The 10103-nt window shown below is 37.3% G+C and overlaps 1 protein-coding gene across 1 annotated transcript; it reads right to left on the bottom strand.

Moving 5' to 3' along the window:
* Nucleotides 1-1670: 1670 nt before the first annotated feature.
* rtn2b (reticulon 2b) lies at nt 1671-9764 on the bottom strand. The gene is made up of 7 exons (XM_079847976.1): nt 9692-9764; nt 7269-7476; nt 5787-5925; nt 5301-5370; nt 5107-5153; nt 2594-2652; nt 1671-2396 (listed from the first exon to the last, which is right to left on the bottom strand). The coding sequence occupies exons 1-7, from the start codon at nt 9702-9704 to the stop codon at nt 2306-2308; spliced, it is 627 nt and encodes a 208-aa protein (XP_079704102.1). The 5' UTR covers nt 9705-9764; the 3' UTR covers nt 1671-2305.
* Between the last annotated feature and the right edge of the window lie 339 nt (nt 9765-10103).

Genomic DNA, 10103 nt, shown 5'->3' with positions numbered 1-10103 from the left:
AAGAATGTAAATTAAAATTTTGGGGGACATTTTAAACTTAACACACATTATGTGCAAGATTGTGTATGAACATTGCTTGCCAAATGTTGTGTTAAATTACAAACTTCAGATTTTGTGTTTTCCCTATTGTTCCATTTATTATACATCGCTTATCTAAGCCAAAAGTTTAGTTGAAGAGTGAAAAAATGAAAAAGACTGACAAATGGCTCAACAATAAGAACGACTTGATGATGTGAAAAGGTTTTGTGGGTGTTCTGCGTTGTCATTATGTTTGTTGATCATATTCATGTGCTTTTATAGAACAATGAACATCACTGTTATGAAAACTGCTTATGTAATCAGGTTATCTAGCTGCAGATGAAAAGTTATTGTAATTATAGTAATTTCATATTATATTTCATATTATAAAATGAATATATTTAATTTTTTTCCAGTGAAAGGCTGCTTGTGAATCAGTCATGGAGCAATAATTTCCAGCTATTTACTGAAAATTAAGAGCTAAAACAATTATTTGTTGTAACTTTTTTTGTGCGTAAAAACATTTAAAGAGAAATGTACTGTGTTTGTGTGTGTGTGTGTGTGTGGCCTGGTAAACCCTACATTATGGGTGGCATTATGGATTGCAATATCCAAAATCCTTATTCGTGTGGGGACATTTTTTGGTCCCCATGAGGAAAACAGCTTATAAATCATACTAAGTGATGTTTTTTGAGAAAATGTAAAAATGCAGAAAGTTTTCTGTGATGGGTAGGTTTAGGATAAAAATCATTATGTTTATGGAAAGTCCCCATAAAACATGAAAACGTGTGTGTGTGTGTGTATGTAAATATACTTAATTCCATCAAAAATAATCTAAAATAAACAATATTTGATATTTATTTTTTTAAACACAAAAAGTTGTTGCTAAAAATAGAATATATCTCTAATGTGGTGGCACCAGTAAATATCAACAGGTCAAGTACTAATCAAAGTACAAGAACAAAACTTCAAAGCCTGTCGAAAAATACTTATAGTCCTTATAAATTGAGTCATTCAGACAATTCAGTCATCATTCAATCAGACAGGGCATTTAATTACATAGCTACCGCTATTTAGAAAAGCTTAATAAAGTGAATAACTTCTAAATGTCCTCAATTAGAGATTTCCCACTCCTACCATTTAACAAATATGACACACAGGGGCAATTTAAAGTCAGTCAGTCTGAAGTAGGTTATATAAAACGGCAATGAATACAAAATGTTCCTTTGAGTTCATTTTTTCTCGACAGATGAGTATTTGGTATTCTTCCTTACATTGAGGTTCGTCTTCTCGTAGTGTGCGAAATGTTCTTCTCGTGCTTTCTAAACAGTCCCTTCCATAAGTGTTGTCATTTTACAGATGGTACAGATATTTCTTAAAAGTCTGTGATGACAATAACCATATTTTGTTTATGGAAATCCTAGCATGGAAGTATTTGAACATCAAAAGACATCCTATATTTGTTTCTGTTCAGCATCAGAATGTCATCTGCAACCAGTAGGCCTATATAATTGAATGTTTTGAAATCGCTGTTCCTTTGGACTCTCCGTAGTCATCTCAAATCAGCTGCATCCTCAGCAGTTTATTCAAGTGCAAGGTCGAAAATATATGATGAGATTTTTTGTATGTTGTCAGATGCAAAAAAGGGCAAATAACATTGAAAACACATGTTTACTGGGGGGTCGTGTTGCACAAAAGACGTACTAAGACAGGGAAGCAAAACAACTTGTTTCATAGTGACTTATAAATTAGTTTTGAATTGCCATGTAACATTCAGTATTAAATTAAAAACCAAATTATGAGAACAATCCCAGCGTGAATTGTAAGCTCCAAAAATGTTAAACAAATTTACATGACATAATGCTATTCTGACTGAGAACTGCTGTGATTGTGTGGTCACATTGTTCCCTCTAGTGGAGAAAAACATACTGCAACTGTCACTAGGTTCAGCTCTTTCTATGAAAATCAGTAGAAAAGCCTTGTCAGGCAAAATGAACCAAGAATTATAAATATTACACAGCTTTATACAGTTACTAGTTATAAAAGACAGTTTGAATGAAATAAATGAATACAATAGGTGTACATCTAGACTTCTCTTGACTGACGTGTGCTTCTTGAAGAAGCTTTTTGCTTAATTCTTTTGAGAAGACCTGGTGAAGAATATCCTAGCACCGTAAGAAAAGCACTGTAAAACATAGCGCTCGCTCAAACCCCCAAACCCCGACCTGCAGCTGCAACGTAAGACTTTCTTTGTTCAGTGTACTCCACATTTCTCTCTCCCTCCTCTTCATTTAGTCTTCAGTTTAATTTTTGGTGTGGGGGTAGGGGAAGATGCTTGGGCTGGTGAAGGTTTGGCCAGGGAAACCACAAGATCAACTCTAAAAAAGAAACATGTAAAAGAAGTGGCACAGAGAACATGATAAATTCAAGAAAATAAACCACGGTTGTTTTAGTTAATTAAAGTCATATTGAATGTGTTTTGAGCATCATTTGTTTCTTTGCAAGGAGAAATTCAATATTTGGAATGATGTAAATTTAAATTGCTCGATTTTCTTTTCTTTTTTTTCTTACTTACATTTCGGTGATTTTATCCACAAGTTTTTTGATTGCTTTAACAATCTTGTCAATCCTCCCCTGTTAAAATGAAAATAAAACTTAAGTGTCAAGTTTGAAATAGCCTATGGTGTGTGAAACAATGTGCATAAATTAGTGAGATCTAATAAAAAAGTGCATTTCTGGTTAGGTAAATGAGGGCAATGGTAAATTCCTGCTGTTACCTAACACATTCAGTTTCTAAACACTTTTTTTAAACTAAACTCTTAAAAATAATGGCTCCAAAAGGGTGTTTTTGCAGCAATGCCATAGAAGAACCCTTCGGGTTCTCCGAAAAACCTTTCGGTGAACAGTCCTTATAGATAGAATAACATTTTCTTTTCCTTAAAGGGGCTATATGTAGTTTTCAGCGGCCTCTAGCGATGATGTTTCAGATTGCAACCAATAAGTTTACAAGCGAGTGCTCGTGCACGTGCTCGAACTCATGAGCGAGCACTCTGGGTACCGGCCAGACTGAGATGCAACACACCGGAGAAAGCATCACACAACATGCTGGAAATTCAGGTAAACTCTCACTGCAACGTTACAATAATAGGCTACTTTTATCAGCTTGACATTGAACTAATGCTCCATGCTCGTACCATGATAAGTATGGACCCCTAGCAACCGTGCCGAATTTTGCCACTGCAAGCACCACTTCACATTTTCTTCAGGAAATGTACATTCTAGGTTTGTAGATAAGGTTTCTCCATGATTCAAATGCCCTGCCGATGTTGATCCGTGTTTGCGTCCGAAGTTGATCCGATTCACGTCTGGCCTTACGAGCTTCAGCAGAAAAAAACTTTTTTTGTTGTTTTTTATCAATATGTGGAGTTTGTGTTGGAGTCTGTGTTGTGCTGGGAGCAGGTCGTTTCTTAGTGTTATCAGACATGTCATAAGTTGCATAAGTCATAAGTCCATGTCATAAGTCGCAGTGTCGTCGCTGTTGAGTGCAAAGTCAGTAGACGAAGCGAGAGGCTCGGGAGCGCGCATGCAGGTCACGTCACTGGATTTCGCGGTAAATCCAACCCGGCACCTTCACATAAAAATAAGAATACTTGCTTTCCGAGGTAATAGCAAAACCCGCAAAGTGGATCATTTTAATGTGAGATTACCACCCCTTCACACACAGGCAATAAAAAAAAGATTCATTTTAGTAGAAAAACTACATATAGCACCTTTAAGGTCCATTCACACCAAGAACCAAAGAACAAACTACACTGTAAAAAAAAAAAAGTTGCTGCCTTAAAGTTTTAAGTACAGTCAACTTAGATGTTTAAGTAATTTAAATTGCATTAAACTGACTTAATTTTTTTTTTAAATCTTATAAGTTGTAAAAAAAAGTTGAAAATTGCTTAACTTATTTTGATGAGTTATGCAATGTAAAACATATGTTGTTATAAGTTATTAATTATATAATGTTTTACAGTGTAAATTAGCGTCCTAGGGCTGCACAATTAATCGCAATGAAACCGCACGTGATTTGGCAAAGGCTGCGATTATTTTATGCGCAGCTTGTCAGAGCAGCACGGCTGATCCGTAGTAAATGCTGCTCCATCTGAACACCAGAGGGCGTCTCACGCAGACACTCCAAATATGCCCCACCACAGAAGTAGATAACACCCATCATTCCAGGAAATCCCTATGGGCATCATCACTGTAGCTGAATAAACAGAAGATTGAAACGCTTTGATTGATTAAACATGACTAATAAACACACGACTGCCTTATTCTGTGTCTGAAGCCACATCATCTCACTGAAGGATGCTCAGCTGTCGTTAGGAAGTGAGTTTGGAGTAAAAGGATGTTATTAAATGTTGTCTTTTGTTGGACAAGAGGTTCATAAATGATTATCATATTTGGAAAGATGTTTGACGCGTGTTGCTTTTCAAATGCATTATAAGTGACTCAAACTCACAGTGCTTTCAGATGGTGCAGCGTTTACAGAGCCGTACATCAATGACAAGCTGCGCATAAAAAATAATCGCAGCCTTTGCGATTTCAAAATCGCGATAAGCCAAATCGGTTTAAGTGCGATTACATGTAAATTGCCATTAATCATGCAGCCCTAGCGTCCACAGTGGACAATATCTTTAGGTTTATTCGCACGTGCTTGTCTGTCACTTTAAATGTTCGAGCTCGTTATAGTAGGATGGATTCTGATTGGCTGTCAATGTTTTTTATTGTTCATCAGTTGAATAAAATCGTTCTGAAAGTGATTCCAACTATATTGTTTCTCTGTGCCGTTATCATTATAGCTGTGGCGTGAATTCTGCTATTCTTTAATATTGAGAATGATTTTTAGAACCATATCTTTATAGTTATCGTCCTTGGTGTGAACGGGCCATTGGTGTGAAGAACATTTTAAAAATCTAAAGAACTTTTTGTGGAATGGAAAGTTTCTATGGATGTTAAAGGTTCTTCATGGAACCATTGATGCCACAAAGAGCCTTTAAATATAGGTCTCTATATATAAAATCCAACTGATGCACTTACCTGTTGAAGTCTGTATAACAGTGGCAGAGAGAAGGCACATATCACACCTGTTCAGAAGTGAAAGGATTACATTAACGCCGTGTAACATCAACACAGTTGTTTAGAATTCAGCGGTTTAGTGACTAATATTAGTTCAAAAAATAGTTTCAGTCATGATTTGCTTTACATTACAAATTTCAGCAGGATATCCTTACCGGTCATCACCAGCGTGAGACCATTAGCTTGGACCCCCACATATGTCAACAAATACAGGAACACAACAAACTACACAAACAAATAAAATACAGTCATTCCGATAAAAGCATTATATTTCATTTTGAATGGTTATACTTTAGATTTACATTTATGCATTTGCAAGATGCTTTGTTTTATCTGAATAGATTAACAGTGCAATGAAGCCTACAGTATATATTTTATATCTGAGTTCCCTTGCTGAACCAGGAACCTTTTGTTCATATAATAATAAAGTTAAGCTTTTTTCCAAATATGAATTTCTTCACTTTCACATGCTTATTCTCCCAGCACCTTTGCCTTTGGGAATGAAAGCGCATGGTAATATTTAATATCAGTACTGATTACGTAAGTCAGCAGTATCCCCTGATGTAGTGAAAGTAGGTCATAAATTGCAGTAAAAACTGCTCAGTGTAGCTGAGGTGAGATATTTAAGATGTGTGTGAGACCTTCACTGAGTCCATGATGCTATCGATGAAGAACAGCCTCTTTAACTCGGTGACAGCCGTAGCAATCAGCAAAACGATTTGTTCCGCCATGCGGACTGTGTCCTCATCTGTCAGCGTGCGGTCCTCATCCAAATATGACCTTTTTAATAAAGAAAAGTGGACCAGCTGAGAAAGATTACATGCATTAATCCCAATTTATTTGAGTTGCTTTTCCCTCCGTCAAGCTCCTGCCAATTCACTCAATATTTGTTTTAAATCTGCTCAGCTGTTATGCATCTCAAGAATGAACATTTTAACCCATGAACAACATGATATGGACTGTATCAGAGTGAACTCGTCCATTCAAAACAGCTTGCAAATAGGGCAGACTGGGGTTCATAAACAAGAGTGTTTTTTATTGCGATTTGTTATTTTAGTTCAATAAAAAAAGGTTTATATTCTATTCTAATATACTAAAGAAGTTAATATTGAGCAGTTTACATTTAAGACAACAATATTAGCAATTATGCTGTGTATTCTGCCTTCATCAATGGAAAACTTTCAAACAAATTCAAAGCTGAATCCCCGGAACCCTGCAAAAAAAAAACTATTAGCAAACAGTTTTATAAATCTCTCCATAAAATACTCATATGCATCTTCAAGCAACACACAGTAGGTGCTGCAGAGTACAGTTTCATTCCTCAATAAATCAGTGTTTTTTAACGAATTGTTTGAGTGAATGATTCAATGACACACAAAAAGCTGTCACTTGGTTTGTTGTCAAATGCATAATGGTGCATTCCATTTCACATTTCAATAGGTAGCCTACTATATCCATCCTAAATAGTAATCGAAATTAGAATTGGGCTATTTACACACCACTGTTTTTAATTAAAAACTGAAAACTTTTGATGAGTTTTGCCCGTTCATTTACACGACTACAGTGTTTTGGGGGCCTGAAAATACAAACCTTTGAAAATTACACTGTTATCGCCACCGTGTAAACTTCAAAAACTAAAATTTGTGAAAATGGTGACGTCACGCTCATGCTTATTACGTGTTCAGTCTGTAGGCGTGTAGTGTTTCTTTACAAAGTGACATCGCTAACTGCTGGCCCGTCATTCATAATACAGCGTTTTTAATTGTTTTTGCGGATCCGTGTGAACAGGGATCATTTTAACAACATTGTCGTCTGTACGCCAAAAACGCAAATGAAAAACTTCACAAAAACAGTACATAATAGTGCATAGTATAAGAGAACTGGGATTCAGCAACAGTGTTTGTGAACAATGTTGTTTGAGTGAATGATTAAATTACTTTTTTGTTGTTTAATGAATCTGTTTTTGAACAAATCAATTCATGAGACTTCGTCTCATGAACGTCTCAGACATGAGACTTCTGTTACTATTCCATTTGCTCTTAAGAGCTACAGTAAACAGCAGTGTCAGTTACACATTTGGGGTTACGGCTGTTTAAACTGTTATTGTTTTACAGCATACTCACTGGAAAGGATGAGATCCATCGCTGAGGCGGACAAGTGTCGAAGCTTTGTAAAGGAAGCGTACAGGGAGCGTGAAGGCCATAATGCCCAAACCGAGGTTGGACAGGATCGTGATGGCACTGAGCTGGAACAAACAAGCCAAACCCACAACCAAACCAGTAAACACCAGCCCGGTGGTCCCCACATCTCGCCAGTATAACAGATCCAACACTAGAGAGGGCAAGAAAAATGAATGTGTGGAACGTCAGGGAAATAAACATATAAAGAGGCATAGCCAGGCTGAAAGATGGAAAGCGACTGAGGGAGAAATGCAAAGATCATGCTTTGAAGTCGGCCCCAAAAAGGGATGCAGATGTGCATGTTTGCACAGTGTCTGGTAATGTGTGTGGTAAAACAGACTATCATATTACAGATTTTCATCCATTCTTTGAGTGATTCCACAAACTTTAGTTGAGTGAATTCACTTTAGAATGAATAATTGACAACATTTTAAAGAAATTCTCTGTTTTCGAAGACCATTCTAAATTTAAACCAAATTATTAGTATTATTTTGGAGAATTGAGACATTTTTGCAGTGAAGAGAGTAAGCAAACTCTGGGCTTTTTACATTTAGTGGGACTTTTAATTTGATAAAAGACTAAAATTCACATTTGCATTTTGTTTGAACTGTAATCTTATTCCCCAAATATGTTAAGAAAATGATCGATTCATTGATAAATAAAGCACTAATGTCCCTTAATTTTAATGTCAGCCTATGTCAAATAATGGAAGTGACATCCTACATAGGAAGCTGAATCATCTCTGTCAAGAAGGGTTCTCTCTCTTTTTTTTTCTCCCTAATGTGTAATGTATGATAATTTAGGTTTGACAGAGGGGAGAAAATATAAAATGCAAAAACTGATGCCATATGTGAACACATAAACATCTGTAACCTTTTTTTAATTAGCTAGCAGCAAGCTTTAGCAGTGAGTGCTATTACTGTCAACACAACATTTGTTGAGAGTAAAAAAGTTGTGATCTGGATGTATTTAATGTACTGAAATTGCAACATGTGTTCATTACCAGTATTATCATTGTAGTGATAATGTCATTCAGACACCAAAGTATCCAACTTTGTGTAAAACGAGTGATCTACCAGTAATGGGATGGGTAGAGTACATATTGAGTATCCAAAAACAAAATATTAAAATACTCTGTCAAGGCTAAATATTCTCAGTCTTTTTCAGGCAACGTGAAGCAGTGGGAAAGCTCTCAAATAGCACAATAAAAGGATAAACGAGGCTCAGTGGAATATGAAAACAACACAAAAGGACAGAAATGAACAAGTGGAATTAAAAAGTTCACAGAAACATAAAGGAGTGGCCTTAATGCTGTCAAGGACTTTACTGAGATTTAGTTTTTTAATTTTAAAAAGGCTGTCAGAGATTTTCATTTAGAATTGATTATTGATTATTATGACAAGCAGACATGTGATCAAGGCCGACTCCACCAGAAACACTTGATGAAATCACGTCATTGTCCAGCCAAGCTTGATCACATTATACACCCCAGGCTGTGCCAAACACGCCAAGTCTATAAACGCATTCAATTTTGTCAGCATATGAACAGACTAATCTGAATCGTCCACTGTCCAGTTGTCCATGAGCTCATCTATCACTTATTTGCAGATTATTTTGTTCAACTGCAATAAATTAGAGCAAATGCTCTTTGAGTCAAACATATGAGATAAACGGACAAGAAGCCCTTGTGTCAGAGAGAGTGCATGGACGCAACCCAAGTGGAACAGCTAATGGCAGTGTGCATTTTCACGCCCTTTCCACTGTAAAGCCAATAGACCCCAACAGCTGTTGATTCCAATTATCCTTCAAACGCAGGTGCAAATCTGTGCTGTGGCGCACATGGTGCAAAGCTGAAGGAGCCATTATGAGATCAATCCAAACCCTCTGAAATCTTCTCTACTAAAAAAATCTTCCACGAGGCATTCACTCCTCTTTATTGCTGCCTAACATGGCCGGGTCAGATTGAATCTCTCTGGGGAGACGTATATGCCAGCACTGCCAAAATAAGACTGAGAGAAGATCTCACCTCCTTCTTTCAGACATCAATGTTTCCTTTTCTCCCTCTGCCTCAAAATCCTAGAGTCATGCATCAGTCCGCTCCTGAAAGCAGTCCATCCATCAGATTCCCATTGAGAAGTCCTGTGTGATGTGCTGACTAGTCAGTATTACTATACCTCTAGTGTAAACCACTCAACTTCAATCTGATCCCCCCGCCCACACACAAACACGCGCGCGCACACACACACACACACACACTTTCCTCAGTTACAACCTGCTCTTCGCATACCAGCACATTACACAAGTAAACAAAATAGCTCAGGAGACCTCAGTCCCAGTGCTGTTCTGTTTTTGCGGAAGACTCTCACCTTTGCTGGCCATTTCTGCTGCTTCCACACCAAACCCCCTCTCCTCCCAGAACTCCACGAACCCTCTGGGCTTTTTTTGGCCATCCTAGCGTTGTCAGCAGGAAGGGGTTGGTCTGACCTAATAATATCTCAACCACTTGGACACTCCATCTTTACAAACACACACATACACAGCTATGATCCCTCATGGGGGGTTCTGAGCTTAAGGAACCTGAGACGTCAGCATATGTCTGTGTGTAGACAAGTCTTGACTTCATCTCATGAGAAATGGATAACCTTAGATACGGGCAAATTACTCAGGGATTGTTCAGGGAATCCTGTGCTTTTTTTCTTCTCACATGCTAGCAAAAGTGCTGGCCTTTAACACCCAGCTGAAGATGTTGTGTGAAGATTATTCTGATGATTGTGTGTG

Source organism: Squalius cephalus (genome assembly GCF_949319135.1).
Source record: "Squalius cephalus genome assembly, chromosome: 17".
In the NCBI taxonomy this organism is placed as follows: Eukaryota; Metazoa; Chordata; class Actinopteri; order Cypriniformes; family Leuciscidae; genus Squalius; species Squalius cephalus.
This window is presented reverse-complemented; position numbering and strand designations above follow the sequence as displayed.

Bases quoted from the DNA above. Each gene is read 5' to 3' on its own strand.
- rtn2b (XM_079847976.1), bottom strand. The intron at 5,371-5,786 runs GTCTCACACACA...TTGTTTGTGTAG, and splicing joins GCATCATGGACTCAGTGAAG to TTTGTTGTGTTCCTGTATTT. The intron at 5,154-5,300 runs GTAAGGATATCC...ACTTCTGAACAG, and splicing joins TCTCACGCTGGTGATGACCG to GTGTGATATGTGCCTTCTCT.